Raw genomic sequence first — 17,001 nt, 5'->3', positions numbered from 1 at the left:
TACGACCATACAACAAATTAAGAAAATAAAACTATTATAGTTTTACCCAGGAAATAGCATTACAGAATATATATAAAATATATAACACTGGGTAAATGAAGCATTCTGGTCTCTGCGACAGATCAATTCTAGTATGTCATATTAGTAATATCATATGAATAGCTAAACGGTCCAGAAAGAACTATTTAAAATCTCACTGAGTAAGATCAGAATATGAATGTTAGAAAATATTTAATAACATTTAACTTTTAAGCAAGTCTTAAAAATTTTCTTCACAATCCAAAACGTGTTTAAATAATAACAAAGCACATATCAGTTGTACATAATTTATCAATCACGGAGTCACTACAGAATGCGAGACCAAACTAAATAGTTATAGTAAATAATGTAACATTCCAATACGGTTACCAGGTTTAACTGTTGCTATAATCGACGTATCCTTATATTTACAACCAGAAAGTATTTTCACGAATAAGTTATAATATCTGGAACAACATTAAAGTGGTCTGTAACTGAAGATGGTTATCTTCTGGTAATCACTCCTATGATGGAGACAACAAGGACCTCTGAAACGTCGGTAAACTTGTACTACTACACGGTGCTACAACCCAGAAGAGAGTCTTCATACCCACTGCCTCGAAAACCTTCAGCTCACTGGACCCAATGTCCAATCACAATGCTCTCCATGATTTAGAAACATACCAAATATCAATTATTCCTTCTGCAAATACAAAATTTTAAGCAAATGACGAAAATATTCGCTTTCTTTCCAGAAATTTAGCATCCAAGAGTAATACTGCACGAAGTAAAGTACATAAACTTTATGTGACTAAAAATTTAGTCCGGCAACGAATAAATTATTCTCACTCAACTTTAAAGCAATGATTTACTAACCTATGCATTCCTTTTGGCAAGGTAATATTCCACGTTTCAACAACAGATCCGTCGTACAAATATATCACTCAAACATGGCTGACACAACGTATTCCATTATTTGGCGGACCAACCCTAACGGTCGAACTGTTCCAACACAACTGATCTGCATGCGTTTCTACCTAAGACATGCTAACGATAGGTTACTTGCTATTGGTCATCGTACAGTCAACACGTGTTCATAGCTAGGGCCAAACAAAGACTATTTTAAGCTTCGAATGAATCTAGTCGTTTACCGGAGGAGAGATTTGCCACGTAAAAGGACGAAAGTTGTTTCTATTTATTCTCGAAGTAATAATAATTAGAGTTTGCAGCTGTTATGTAAACGACATGCAGGGCCAGCAACCTTCTTTCATGATACAAAAATATAAATTTGTTATTTTATGGATTGTGATGTCATCTAGGTGGTTACAAAAGTTTCGGAGGAACTCATCGCGACCATCTACAGGGTAATGTGACTTATACCCTCAACAGAGGCGATACATTCTTTTGTGGTTCTCAGATGATGACATTGAAGATGGAACTGGAAGTAAGGCCGGCGCACTCTACATCGAAGCGAACGGAACTAGGATAAATAATTCACGATCTTATTTTCTGAAATATTTTTCAACAGAACATTCAATTCAGATCTGCTCCAAAATTAAAAACATTCTCCATTTTACAAACACCAACATCACGTCCACCCCCCGGACGGCTGCTGATGTGCGGTGTCGACCAGCGGCACCTTCGAAGTTAAGCAGTGGACGGTCACAGAATGGAGTGAATTTCAGTTTATTCAGACAATTATTAATAAAAATAAAACGAATTCTTTGCAGTTCATGGATCGAGAAATCTAAAGTGACAGAATTATCTTTCGTAACAGAGGCCCCATTCATTAAACATTTGATGTCGAAGCTCGTCTAAATATCGCTGGAAAAATTCAGTCCGTACCGCACAGAAAACACTACACTTCACCATTACAAAGATCAATGGATTATACACCTGAAGATGGTTCATTGAAAACCGAAACATGTCGTGAAAAAGATGATGCTCTAATGTAAATCGAACATTTCGATAGAGAGCATCATTTTAATATATTTTAAATATTTAAATGTTAACTGTAATATTTTAATATTTTAATATTTAATAATAATATTTTATTGTGATTGGACTGATAAAATTGAACAAGTATATATTCAACACAATATGACGCAACATTATGATCTCAAAGATCAAGATTGCTGAAAGGTCTAAATGATGTTTTAGGGAAGACATTCTGTATTTTGTGAAATTCTGAGTGTATTTAACTGAAATGAGAAGAGTCTTTAGATGGTATGAAAAACTGGGGCACAGTCTGAAGAAGGATTTTTCATTGAAATAAAGAATTGTAAAATCAAAATATACTGACCCAGGAGTTAACAGGTACAGAATGTTTAGTAACGAACCATGTTACACAGACGAAATCCAAACCTGTTGTATTACAACCATGTTTCATAAAATGCAATGCTTCCGTTTTATGATCATGTTTGACAGACAGACTGATTTTTTTCTCCTCTCATCCATGTTTCAAAGAGACCAATTCTCCATTTTAACAACTACAGAGTCAATTCTACCCTTTCAATAACCAAGTTCCGAAGAGGCATTAATCAATTCACCATTTTGATGACAATTTACAAACACTCAATTTATTCCTGTGATAAACATGTTTCACAGATGCAATCCAATCCCGTCATTTTAACAATCACATTTCAAAGACAATGACCAGTTCTCCATTTTGATTCATGTTACACATACAGCATCAATTGTCCTGTTTAAGAACCAAATTTTAGAGGCAGGATCCAATTCTGTCCTTTAAACAACCATGTTTCACAGAGAAGAAAACAACTATCCCCCTTTAAGAGACTTCTTTCAAAAACCTAACCTAACATCCATTTCACTTCTAGGTTAAAAACTGAAACATGTCATTACATAAATTAATCAGACAAGAGTAAAATAACATTAACTGACTTTGGCTGGTGACTAGTTCTGTCCTCACACAGTTTCAAGACAATGTCAGCATTTGATTTCCTTCAGCAGTTCATCTGTTGCAATCTCTTCATCTGCTTGTGAAACACTCTTCCCATCAGTATTGTTGTTGATGGCAAATTTATTTTCCTGTTGTATTGTTTTGTTGCGTAGGTGAAGATATAAAAGACATAGCATGACTATGATGATGATGGCTGCCAATATGATACCAATTAAATACCAGGTCTTGCGGACTTTAGCTTCCTGGGCTTTGGCTGCAGCGCGGGACTTACAAGTGTCATATATCTCCTCAGCCTCAGTCATGTTTCCGCAGTGTGAAAAGTCTGGGGACAAACAGTACAAATAGGTCTAAATTAACTCCTCAATATATAAGAAAGGAAAGGTGAACTCCGATTTGGAGTAAACATTTTCCGAACGCTTTTTTAGAATTCTGCAACAGACAGGACAATGGGAATTCACATTAATGTAAATTTTCTATATAATGTACAGAAATAGTTAATGGTGTTGAAGTTTCTTTGATATCTATAAAATTGACAGAACTTAACCAGACAAAATCTAATCACACTGACAAAACAGACTTTGTACCTTATGAGCAAGGATAGGACTCTGCCAATTTTATTACTGACATCGAGCCAGAAAGTAGGAAGAGGGGCTTCTCTCCAATAACATGCTTTTAATGTAGAATGTCATGACAAAACATTACAGTTTCTTTAACACTGACCTCCAAAACTAGAAAAAATAAGATTTGGGTGGATGGAAGGGACAATATCAAGTGAAAATTCAGTAACAGGGTTCTGAAGATGGAATTCTCGACCTTCAGAACCCAAAAATGAAACAAATGATAATATATAACAGTGCAAATTATATCTCCCAAAGAGTTGACAGTTTATAAGTTAACTGGTGCTCAGCACTAGTTTAGCGATGAATCCACCACTACGTAAGAAGTCTGCTTGCTCTACAGAGCTCAGAAGAAAGACAAAGTGGACATCATGTGAATAGTCTTACCATATTTGTCTGATTCGCAGTTTAATTTGTAGCCTCTCTGTAAAATTATATTTTTGTTTCTAATCCAAGAGTCCAGCAAATAGCAGTCACATCCACTTTCACCACGTTCAGACAATCGTGAGTTTCCACTGAGATCTAGCCAGTGAAGTTTACACATAGGTGCCAGCTGCTGAGGTAATATCCTCTTCACGTCATTTCCAGATACATTGAGCTCCGAGAGATTGGGGAGCATCTTCAGAGGAGGAAGTTCTTTCAGATAACAATTAGCTAGGGTCAGTGACTCCAGACTCTCACTGACAGGAGCACCTACAAAACCACCTTCATTAATCAATCGGTTGCCATCCAAAAATATCTTCCGGATCTTTGGTAGCCGAAGAACTCCAGAAGGAATGCTGTACAATACATTATGTGACAGACGGATGACTTCTAGGTCTTGCAAAGGGTCAAATGTTTCATTCTCTACATAGGAGATCTTGTTATCATCCAAGTAGAGATACTTAATGTCTGTATAGCGAGCGAACGAGTCCTTATACAGATCTCGTATCTTGTTGTCAGTTGCTTGCAGAATCTAAAAATATAAAGGTGAATACAAATTTACAAATTTATGCCATTATTGATCATAATATATTTCTGCCAAGTATTTCATATCTGCCCTATTCCAGCAATCATTCCATGTAACATTTAAACCACAAAGTTTTTCATTATGTAAAACAACATAATTTTTCTTTGGTCCAAATTTTCCTGAGCACTTTGCCTTCTGTCACTTGTCTTGAGAGTAAGAGGCCACATTTCACACCCACTAACTAACTAACTAACTAGATGGCTTACCGAACCCGAATGTTCATCCCCGAATTAGCAAAAGCCCTCCACCATACCCTGTTCTAAGCCAGAAAAATCCAGTGGCTTTCAACTCCTATCTCCCATAGATCCTGCCTGAGATTATCCTCCCATCTACGTCTAGGTCTCCCCAGCGGTCTCTTCCCTTCAGGTTTCCCAACCAGTACCCAGTGCACACCTTTTGTGCCATCCATGCGCACTACATTCCCGGCCCATCTCAATCTTCTCGACTTAATCACCCTCACAATACTGGGGGAGCAGTACAGATTTTTAAGCTCGTCATTGTGCAGTTTTCTCCACGCCCCATCGTCTTCCCTCTTAGGCCCAAATATCCTCCTCAACACCCGATTCTCAAACACCTGCAATCTGTGTTCCTCCCTCTGAGTGAGAGACCATGTTTCGCACCCATACAAAACAACAGGCAAGATTATTGTTTTGTATACTTTAATTTTCAGGTTCTTAGAAATCAAACGGGAAAACAAAATATCTTGGACTGAGAAGTAGCAAGCATTTCCGGAATTTAGTCTCCTCCTAACTTCCTCACGAGTGTCATTTTGATTTGTTATTGTTGTTCCCAGATATTTGAACTTTGTAACCCTTTCAAATTTCTTATTAGCCACCCTAAGATAATTTGGCCCGCCTGTCTTCTGATGACGAGATACTAACATGTACTTAGCTTTTTCTGAATTTACTTCTAGCCCCACTTGTCTACTAGCCTCTAGTAAAACTTCTGCGTTCCTCCTTATTGTATTCATATCGTCCCCCAATAAATTAACATCATCAGCAAATGCCAATAGCTGAACGGTCCCATTCAATTGCAAATCCTCCTGCCTACCTTGGACCTTCCTGATGGCGTATTCTAGCGCAAAGTTAAAGAGCAAGGGAGACAAAGCATCTCCTTGTTTTAGACCGTTCTTGATAAGAAATGTCTCAGATACATATTTACCTACTCGAATTTTGCTGCAGGTTTCATTTAAGCACATTTTTATTAGACTCACTAGCTTCTTTGTTATACCAAATTCAATAAGAATATTATATAACACTTTTCTCTTCACAGAGTCATAGGCTTTTTTGAAATCTATAAATAACTGATGTACAGTCCCACTGAGAGCCGGGATAGCTCAGTCAGTATAGTGACTAGCTACGGGCTGGACGACCGGGGTTCGATCCCCGACGGGGGCAGAGGATTTTTCCTCTAGCCTTTGCGTCCAGACCGGCTCTGGGGCCCACCCAGCCTCCTATACAATGGGTACCGGAGTCCTTTCCCGGGGGTAAAGCCGGCCGGGGCGTGATGCTGACCACTCAACCCCATCTAGTGCCGAGGTCAAGGAAGAGAGGAGCTATACCTCCTCTCCCCCAAGCGCCTACATGGCGTATAGTGGGACAAACTTTACTTTTTTACAGTCCCACTGACCTCCCACCTTTTCTCTAGTATCTGACGAATGCAAAAGATCTGATCAATCGTTGATCTGTTACGTCTGAACCCACACTGATGATCCCCAATAATTTCATTCGCATATGGGATTAATCTTGCCAATGGTAGAATTTTGTATGAGGTTCACAGCAAGAGAAATTCCTCAGTAATTACCACACTCAGTCTTGTCCCCCTTCTTATGAATAGGAATAATTATGGATTCCTTCCATCGTTGTGGCATCTCTTCCTTATCCCAAATTAACTGTATAAGCTTATGGATCCTCATTTGCAACCCTTTGCCACCTGCTTTAATTAATTCTGACTGGAATCTGATCAATACCTGGAGATTTATAACTTTTCAACTTCATCTAAACTAGGTTCTGGCACCAACAGTTCAGCTGTATGCATTTTAATCTGTCTAATATCACCAGTCTCATGAACATTTAAGAGCTCGCTAAAGAAATTTTTCCACCTATTCACAATTTTTATTGCATCTGCAAGCAAATTGCCACTATCATCCTTTACCAAATTGGTCTGGGGTTGATATCCTTTCTAAATGCCTCTGTACAGGTCTCTGATGTTTTTTTTTATTATTATTCGTCTCAAGTTCAGCAATTTTGCCCTTCAGGTATTCCCTTTTCTTAGTCCTAAAGGTTCTACTAGCCTCACGTCTCACGTTACGTAGATTATCCGCATTTGTTTTGTTTGGGTTCTGCAACCATTGAAATTTTGTTTGCTTCCTTCGATCTATTAATTTGGAACATTCCTAATCAAACCAAAGTTTATTTTGCTTTCTCCTGTAGTATCCTACTTTCTCTTTTGCTGAAATTTTGATGCAGTTTCTGACATTTTCCCACTCCCTGTTGATGTCCACACTTTCATTACCTTCATTTGTCTCTAAAATTTGAAACCTATTCGAAATTTCAACTTGATATTGTTCCTTCTCCTGTCCCTCACTTATTTGTTTCAAATCAAATCTTTCTGTGTCGAAATTTTGTTTAGTTCGTCAACTTACTGAAAGCCGCTCCCTCACTTTCGCTACCATCAGATAATGATCAGTGTTACAGTCTGTTTCTCTGAAAGACCTCACATCAATTACATTTGTCTGCCTTCTATTATCTACTAACACATGATCTATTTCATTGTGTGTGCTCCCATCTGAAGTGTCCAAGTGTGTTTAAGAATACCACGATGTGGAAATTTTGTACTTTTTACAATTAAATCTTTTGACGTAGCGAAGGTCACTGCTCTAACACCGTTATCATTACTAAGTTCATGGAGACTCTCGCTGCCTATTGTGGGTTTGAAGATATCCTCCCTCCCAATTTTTGCATTGAAATCTCCTAGCAGAATTTTCATGTGATACTTGCCAAATGTATCAAATACTGATTCCAATTCATAAGAACATGACTCTTTTAACTAATTATTTGTAAGGTTAGATTTTGCCAGCATGTGTCCAGCTTTGATGTTAGTGATGCTGAATTTTTATTTTCTAATTCCACAGAATTGGTTAGATTTGTAGCCCAGTTTAAACTTACTTAGTCTGTTCAAGGATGATGCAATGGGAAATTCTGCACGTTATGAGGGAGATGAGAAATACAGTAAAAAATGTTGGTTGGAAAGCCCGAAGAGAAGGAATTGTTCAGAAGACCTTGGTGTACAAGAAAGAATAATATTAAAATGGATAAGAGCGATTTCAGTGTGGGAATTGGATTGATGTGGCTCATTGTATGAATCAGGAGTAGGCTCTTGTGGATATCTTTCAGATTCCATACAAGGTGAGTATTTCTTGACTAGATTGCTAGGTAGTGACTAGAAATTAGAGGGGGACTGTGCTCCATGGAGTTAGACAGACAGCAAGTAGGAGGTTAGGAGACAAGTTGTTGAGTTTTGCATGTGATGGGTATTCAGTGTTTGTTTGTGAGAAACGGTCCCCACAACACTCAAATGAAGTTTGGCTTAAAAGGAGAAACACACCTCAATGTTAGTCCTGAGGTCTTGGGGTATTGAAGAGAGGTCGAGATTGTAGCAGTCGGCTGCCATCATGCCATGATCCCTCAGATAGAAGCATCTCTTCTGGCTCTCCCTCGAGTTGAAATGACTAGGGTCCACGGAGAATGATGCAGTTTGGGCTATTTCGAACAGCACCAAGAAAGGGAGAAGAATGAACGCTGTCTGCAAAAACATCTCCTCCTGGAAAGAAATATGACCTCTTTATACAGGCACGACTTTTTGACAATTTTACATTCTAAACGGGTTGATGTACTTGTAACGAGAGGTATCTGCTTGAAAAATTGGTTGGTTTTCCAGCTGCCCTGAGGGTTTATCTTGATCCTCCTCAGTCCTGGGAAGAGTGTGTCTGAGAAGTACCTTCAATAGACAACATCGTTACAAACCAGAACTTACCATTCATCATCATCACATTATCTTATATGACGCCACATAAATTACGCTAAACCCAGCGCCTTTAAATAACCACCGAAACGTCGGTATCGACGTATCCTACACTGCGCCAAGACCCAGAAGAACACTGTTCATCAGAAATTTATGTTCTTCTCTCAAAGTACGAGACCATATTTTACAGTCGAAAATATGTTCCCAATGTAAAATTAAAAATAAACTAAGAAATATTGTCAGGTAAGAGACCATGGAAGGAGACACACAGGGAGAATCAAAATGAAATGATGTCAAAGCCAAGAGCAGAGATCTTCACAGCATCTCCAAAACTGTGGTTTCCACACTCGTTTCCCTGACCATCTGAAAACTGCTGAGGGACTAGGCAATCCTAGCTGATCCGTGGACCACTTGAAAGACGACTTCATGAGAACCTTTGCTCTGGAAGACTGGCATGTGAATGTGGTAGAGCCTGCCTTGCATTCGGAAAATTCCCATCTGAAAACGTTCAATAACTGTCCATCTGCAAACACTGTAACCTAGGTTACGACAGTGGCGGTGTTTCTGCTTTTAATCACTGTACCTTCTCAGCCTGGTTTCATTATTTTACGCGGAAAGAAGCTTGTATATCAGTAATTCCGTCTGTCCTTACCTATTAATATCTGAACAGACTGGTTTACATTAAATGAAATCTTGTCCGTCTAATCACAATAAATTCTTATTAAATATTAAAATATTACAATAATTAACATTTAAAATATTTAAAATATTAAATGATGTTCTTTATCGAAATATTCGATTTACATTAGACCATCATTTAAATATTTTTAAATGTTAATTATTGTAATATTTTAATATTTAATAAGAATTTATTGTGATTAGACGGACAACATTTAATTTAATATATACTTATTATATCACAATATGACGCAACTTTACCATCTTATAAAGACTGGTTTACGTAAAACAGCTTTATGAACGTCATATGTTAGCACTAAATCCTTGTAAATTTTCCATACTCAATTTACTCGATTTTCTGGACAGCAAGGCTTTTGAGGTGAGGTTCGACTCGAGAATCCTAACCAGGGACGAACTTGAATCGAGAGTTTTTCAGATCTGATTCACTGGCATCACCAAAGCGGCGCTTTTAAGTATATCCTGCGGTCATAACAAACAAAGGTCATAGTCTAAATTTTCACAGTTGTGAAAACCCAAAATATCTCTTTTAACTTTTCATTCTCGCTGACAATTCCGTCTTCTAAAATGTCGAACATGTACGGAAAATCAGCCACGGCCTCTTTTCCAGGAATGCACTCATTAGGGAAGACTGCTGGCTGGCTGGGGGGGGTGGGGGTGTAATCGGCCTCTGATAAGACAAGTTCACCTCGAGCCACGCCGACTCTGTTACGACACTTCCTGCTTTTTGAGGCCTTCGCGTTGTGAAAGCGGCTCGCGATTCTCCTAATTGTAACACTGACTCATTATCAGTAAATTAAGATAAACACACGAAGAAGAATCGAAAGGTGTGCCCTTCTTCGAAGTGTGTATAGTTCCTTTTCAATTTTATATCTCTCGTTCTTCATTGCTGGCACGACTAATCGACGAACTACGTACGGCAGAGACCTTTTTTGGGAAGCTTGTGGTCACTCAGCCAGGCACAAATTTCTCCGCGTTTTATGCAACGTGAAAGTTTTTTTTGTGTTCATAAAAATCAGTCAACGGTCTCTATCCTGATCCCAATTAATTCAGTCTAAACCTTATCCCATTAATATTATCCTCCCATCTACGTACAGATCTTCGAGTGGTCGTTTCCGTTCAGGCTGAACAACCAAAATTTTGAAAGCATTTCTCTTTTCCCCGCTAAGCAGCTGTAGGTATAGCCTGTCTTAACTGGACGCAAAACATCTGCGAGCCTCAGCTACGTCACAGTGAAAGGCAAAGTTAGATAGGGTAAAGGGAGGGGGGAGTCAGACACCTTGTTTGCTATCGCGTCCCCTCCCTCCCCGTACCTCGGCTGGTCAATGTATGTATTGTAATGGTCAACAAAGCTCGGAATATATTGCGACAAGCATACAGATATAATACCAACGTTTTCTGTAAATACGGTATTAAATGTAGCTGAGGTCATTTGCGTTATCACAAAAAACATATATAACGTTAACAGTTACTAAGCTGCTCAAAGATAATACACTTTTTTTTAACGGAAACCTGAAGTTTATTACTAAGTTCACAAGATTCCCCCATTGGATCCTATCGTGTGCCAGTTAAATCCAATCCACACCCTAGCCCCATATTTCTCTGTCATTCGTTTGATACTGACCTCTCATCTGCGCCTAGATCTCGCCAAGTATACCATCGTCCTTTCAAGTTCACCGACGACATTTAGTATGAACTTTTCGTCTAACTCACGTGTGCTACATGTACTGTCCATCGCAAGAACTGCTATTTAATCGTCGTTAACAAAACACGCGGAAGTTTCTGATCGTGTAATTTTCTCTGTTAATCGGTTGGCCCCTCATATACTCCTCAATAATTTAAAACATGAAGATTTCTGTCTTCTGGGTTGTTGCGCTGTGTAGTCTGGTCGATGTTAACCAACGTTTCAGAGGTCATACTGCCTCCATCATCAGGGCGATGAGTATGAAGATTTCCGTCTTCTGGGTTGTTGCGCTGTGTAGTCTGGTCGATGTTAACCAACGTTTCAGAGGTCATACTGCCTCCATCATCAGGGCGATGAGTATGAAGATTTCTGTCTTCTGGGTTGTTGCGCTGTGTAGTCTGGTCGATGTTAACCAACGTTTCAGAGGTCATACTGCCTCCATCATCAGGGCGATGAGTATGAAGATTTCCGTCTTCTGGGTTGTTGCGCTGTGTAGTCTGGTCGATGTTAACCAACGTTTCAGAGGTCATACTGCCTCCATCATCAGGGCGATGAGTATGAAGATTTCCGTCTTCTGGTTTGTTGCGCTGTGTAGTCTGGTCGATGTTTATCAACGTTTCAGAGGTCATACTGCCTCCATCATCAGGGCGATGAGTATGAAGATTTCTGTCTTCTGGATTGTTGCGCTGTGTAGTCTGGTCGATGTTAACCAACGTTTCAGAGGTCATACTGCCTCCATCATCAGGGCGATGAGTATGAAGATTTCCGTCTTCTGGTTTGTTGCGCTGTGTAGTCTGGTCGATGTTAACCAACGTTTCAGAGGTCATACTGCCTCCATCATCAGGGCGATGAGTATGAAGATTTCCGTCTTCTGGGTTGTTGCGCTGTGTAGTCTGGTCGATGTTAACCAACGTTTCAGAGGTCATACTGCCTCCATCATTAGGGCGATGAGTATGAAGATTTCTGTCTTCTGGGTTGTTGCGCTGTGTAGTCTGGTCGATGTTAACCAACGTTTCAGAGGTCATACTGCCTCCATCATCAGGGCGATGAGTATGAAGATTTCCGTCTTCTGGGTTGTTGCGCTGTGTAGTCTGGTCGATGTTAACCAACGTTTCAGAGGTCATACTGCCTCCATCATCAGGGCGATGAGTATGAAGATTTCTGTCTTCTGGGTTGTTGCGCTGTGTAGTCTGGTCGATGTTAACCAACGTTTCAGAGGTCATACTGCCACCATCATCAGGGCGATGAGTATGAAGATTTCTGTCTTCTGGGTTGTTGCGCTGTGTAGTCTGGTCGATGTTAACCAACGTTTCAGAGGTCATACTGCCTCCATCATCAGGGCGATGAGTATGAAGATTTCTGTCTTCTGGATTGTTGCGCTGTGTAGTCTGGTCGATGTTTACCAACGTTTCAGAGGTCATACTGCCTCCATCATCAGGGCGATGAGTATGAAGATTTCTGTCTTCTGGGTTGTTGCGCTGTGTAGTCTGGTCGATGTTAACCAACGTTTCAGAGGTCATACTGCCTCCATCATCAGGGCGATGAGTATGAAGATTTCCGTCTTCTGGTTTGTTGCGCTGTGTAGTCTGGTCGATGTTAACCAACGTTTCAGAGGTCATACTGCCACCATCATCAGGGCGATGAGTATGAAGATTTCTGTCTTCTGGGTTGTTGCGCTGTGTAGTCTGGTCGATGTTAACCAACGTTTCAGAGGTCATACTGCCTCCATCATCAGGGCGATGAGTATGAAGATTTCCGTCTTCTGGTTTGTTGCGCTGTGTAGTCTGGTCGATGTTAACCAACGTTTCAGAGGTCATACTGCCACCATCATCAGGGCGATGAGTATGAAGATTTCTGTCTTCTGGGTTGTTGCGCTGTGTAGTCTGGTCGATGTTAACCAACGTTTCAGAGGTCATACTGCCTCCATCATCAGGGCGATGAGTATGAAGATTTCTGTCTTCTGGATTGTTGCGCTGTGTAGTCTGGTCGATGTTTACCAACGTTTCAGAGGTCATACTGCCTCCATCATCAGGGCGATGAGTATGAAGATTTCTGTCTTCTGGGTTGTTGCGCTGTGTAGTCTGGTCGATGTTTACCAACGTTTCAGAGGTCATACTGCCTCCGTCATCAGGGCGATGAGTATGAAGATTTCTGTCTTCTGGGTTGTTGCGCTGTGTAGTATGGTCGATGTTAACCAACGTTTCAGAGGTCATACTGCCTCAGTCATCAGGGCGATCAGACTACACAGCGCAACAACCCAGAAGACAGAAATCTTCATACTCATCGCTGTGAGAACCTCAAGTCTTACAACTTAAAACATGGCTGTCATGTGAACTTTGACTTTTGAAATATCACGACGAATGGAAGGTCCATCCCCTAGGCAACGCTACACCACTAGACATGTCGAACAGGACGTAAGCGAGAACAATCGGTGTCCTGTGCTAGGATGGCACCTGTACAGGACTTGAAACAGATTTCATTACATCACTGCTAATTACCAGAAGGCTGTACGGAGTATTTACATGGTAATTCCAGTGTTTGCGTGACTCATTAGAACATGGAGATTTGAATATGTTTATATATGATGCACAGAGTAGCTTACTTGTAAAAATGCCTCACACGTGTTTCGTAACTAACATATGATAAATGATGTTAATGTTGACATACACAGGTTCATGAAAATTCGGAAATTCTAAAATCTATTCAGTAAAAGGACATAATCACACCACAGACCTTCACTTTCTCAAAGGGGGACTTATGTGCTTAAACTACGAGCTTTCACATCCTTGTCCGAAACGTCCTTTCTACAACGGCAGGTTCGGAACAGAAGTCAAGTTACCGTCAGACACAGAATAACACATTTATATCAACCACAAAATTATGGATGTGATTAAACACTTAACGACACAAATTTAAAAGTTATACTAGTTTTCATAAAACCGAAATTTTTATACCAGTATTCAGCTGCCATGTTGTTTTTTTTTAGAAACTTTTCGAACTAAAATTTTCATTTTTTTTTTTTCAAGACTTCTCACCTTACAGATAATACAGAGTAAAGCGCTGATGTTATTACTTAAAAAGTTCACATAGCCATACGTAGACACGAAAACCATGTGTTAATTCCATGACAAACATACTACGATCACAGAACGAACAAGCTACCATCTTCCTAAGAGGGTTCCGAAAAACTGACACGTCTCACCCTCGGAAGGAAATGTCTCCTAGCCTACATACCGAAAATCGTAACTAGGATTTTGGCCTTTTGAATCTATCATTCAGACTCTGAATACTGATCACAAATAATCCAAACACTTAGAAGAATACGTAAAAATCTTCAGTTCTGCAACTTACAACACTGACTCCGAGTAGGATTTGAGATTCTCACGGCGATGAGTACGAAGATGGATGTCCTCTGAGTTGTAGCGCCGTGTACTCTGACGATTATCGCCCTGAAGATGGAGGCAGCACGGACCTCTGAAACGTTTTTTTGAATTTCTACCAGGAGACACGGTGCTACAACCCAGAAGACAGCCATCTTGATGCAGACTCCATTTGATTACTCAAAAGCTTCTGTGTACAAAATGTGTTTATCTTAACGGTTTCCAGATAAAAGGTCACAATGTTATCACGCACTGCAATTCGTAGACTGAGAGACCTGTAACGGCAGGGCTTAGTTGGTATCATTTACGGAAACACAGTATTTACCTTTCTTATAAAGATATGAATCCAGCTCGCGATAAACGAAACTTGGAACGAGTTCATTATCTATAACAGGCAAAAATAATGAACAAAGTGCATATGAAACATTAAATTATTCTCTACATATTACCTTCAAGTCTCAGTTTAGTTTGACGAAACGTCGAGTTTCACAGGATCAACATACTCGGTCATTGTCGTTCGGCAAATGCCTACACACGACAGAGAAAACAGTTGTTCTGGTCGCAAACGTATGGTTGGTACTTACTCTGTCGGTTAGCGAGTCCGTGTGTGAACTGGATGGAAAAGTAACCGGAGTCAGTTTGGGTCAAATGTCTTCAGAGCGAAGTCCACTCCTCACTGTCATATCAGACGAGTCTCGTCTTAACATGTAAAAAATACGGACACTCACTGCAGAGGCTATTAACTATTAATTTTCAGATCAGAAAAAGAAATATCATTTTCTCGGTGTCACTTTTGGGTCTCATGACTTAAATCAAAAGTCTTATTCTTTATGTATTTATTTCTGTATTTATTTTACTTTATATATTTTAAGGAGAAACACTGAAGGTGTCATCATCTCCGAGTGCGTGTGTGAATGTCCGTCCATGCAGTTCCTGCCCCTTGTTAACTTCGAAAACGATTGACCGATTTTCATGAAATTTGGCGGGATCAGCATGCTGACATGGTAGCAACATCGTTGACATTTAACTTAGGACTCTTGACATTTCATGGTAACAAATCGTTATATATTCGTTAATTAACCTAATAGTTATTAGATTATCATAATTATTTAATTATTCGTGTTTTTTCCGTCTAATCACAATTGTACTTCTGAATACCTTCAAGACATATCTACGCTCTTCCTCGGTATGTTCATTTTTACATTTTACCTTCCATTATTTATTTATTTTTACCTTTTTACATTTTGTCTTCTATACTCGTTCTTTCAAGTTCAGTAATAATTAAAAATATTTAAATTATTTACGTTACAGGCCAATGTTAAACCACTATCACTTCAAAATATACCCTCACTCCAATGAATTTGGATGTAAACATCAGCAGAAGTTACACAACAACAGTAATTAAGTTTTAGTTTATAAGATTATAATTTTTAACTTTTAACTTTACACCTGAATATGGTTCAATGTAACCGAAACATGTAGTAAAAAGATGTACCAAATATGTAAATTATATTTTAATATCTTATGTATAATTTTATTTATATACAATTGTGATTAGACGGAAAAAAACACGAATAATTAAATTTTAATTCACAATATGACGCAATTATATCAACTCATAATTATTTCATAACAACGTAAAATATAAATGCTACGTAAGGAAAGAATGTGAAATCTGTATTTGGTTTTCATTATGATAGATTAAGTATGTAAATTTCATGCTAGGGATAGGTAAAAGATAGACACACGAACACAATAACCCACGGAACGGAATATTCTTTTGATTACGAAGAAATGTTTTGCTTTTATAGAATTCGAAGGTCCATTACAGTGATCGCAGAAACGTGTCATTGAATTAAAATTCAAGTTTGAAGGAAATTATGCTGAAGCAATACGTGGAGAACTCAGATTTGAAACAAGGAACCAGAAATACACGCATTCCAACAGTTCCTTATTTATAAGACTGCATAGTTACAATTCCAAGCGAGCTCAGTCTACATCGTCGGTGTCGTGTAAGTAGTCAGTTACTGCAGTTTTGAAAGGTTTGCAGACAACATAGTTTTAAACTTACAGGAAAATTTGCACTGTTAAGAATGCTAACGAGTAGAAACTGTAAAACCCTAGAAAAGAAATTCCCCTCTCTGTCTTCTGGATTGTAGCACCGTGTAGTCTGGTAGAAATTTGCTAATGTTTCGGAGATCCTTGCTGCCTCCATCATCAAGGGGGTTGGTAAATTTCTACCAGACTACTCGGTGTTACAACTCAGAAGGCAGCCATCTTCAGACTCATCGCCGAGAAAACCTTCAAATCAAACTTAATTTTTTTTTTCAGTATTAATTAGATGAACGAAATCTATATTAAGATTTATATAACGAAACGAGAAATATGGTTATAACTACGTGAAATTTGGCAACGGTAAATTTCAGCTTCGTAAAATGTTAAGAGGGACACGTACAAATATGAAATTCATCCAACAACTTTCTGTGTGCATCTTTCAAAGCTGATTTTACGTAACTCCTTTTTAGTTTGTCAAGAACTGAAACACTAAAACGCGCTGGTTCTATACACGGAATGCAAAGACCGTGAACAACACAATGTTTGCACTTTGCTATTTCTATCGAATTGAACATGATATGGACAACACTCGGCAAACT

At 39.0% G+C, this 17,001-nt stretch overlaps 1 protein-coding gene across 7 annotated transcripts in view; it reads right to left on the bottom strand.

Annotated features, from left to right (window-relative positions):
• Positions 1-17,001, bottom strand: part of LOC110827957 (leucine-rich repeat transmembrane protein FLRT1) — a 38,843-nt gene that overhangs the window by 16,163 nt on the left and 5,679 nt on the right. For 2 of the 7 annotated variants that reach the window (XM_087360980.1, XM_087360970.1), the window contains exon 1: positions 895-1,047. Coding sequence is in view for 5 of the 7 variants with exons in the window: in XM_087360983.1 (XP_087217109.1) it covers positions 2,965-3,260; positions 3,943-4,510; positions 8,171-8,380 (1,074 nt within the window). In the remaining 2 variants the exon portion in view is untranslated. Of the gene's footprint in view, positions 1-894; positions 1,048-1,688; positions 3,261-3,942; positions 4,511-8,170; positions 8,387-14,318; positions 14,660-14,796; positions 15,047-17,001 lie in introns of those variants that run through there. The other 5 variants (XM_087360983.1, XM_087360962.1, XM_087360955.1 and 2 more) reach the window with 5 other exon arrangements.

This window comes from Zootermopsis nevadensis, unplaced genomic scaffold (assembly GCF_977971745.1).
Source record: "Zootermopsis nevadensis isolate Lab colony 2312 unplaced genomic scaffold, Znev_1.0 Znev_ptg000003l, whole genome shotgun sequence".
In the NCBI taxonomy this organism is placed as follows: Eukaryota; Metazoa; Arthropoda; class Insecta; order Blattodea; family Termopsidae; genus Zootermopsis; species Zootermopsis nevadensis.
This window is presented reverse-complemented; position numbering and strand designations above follow the sequence as displayed.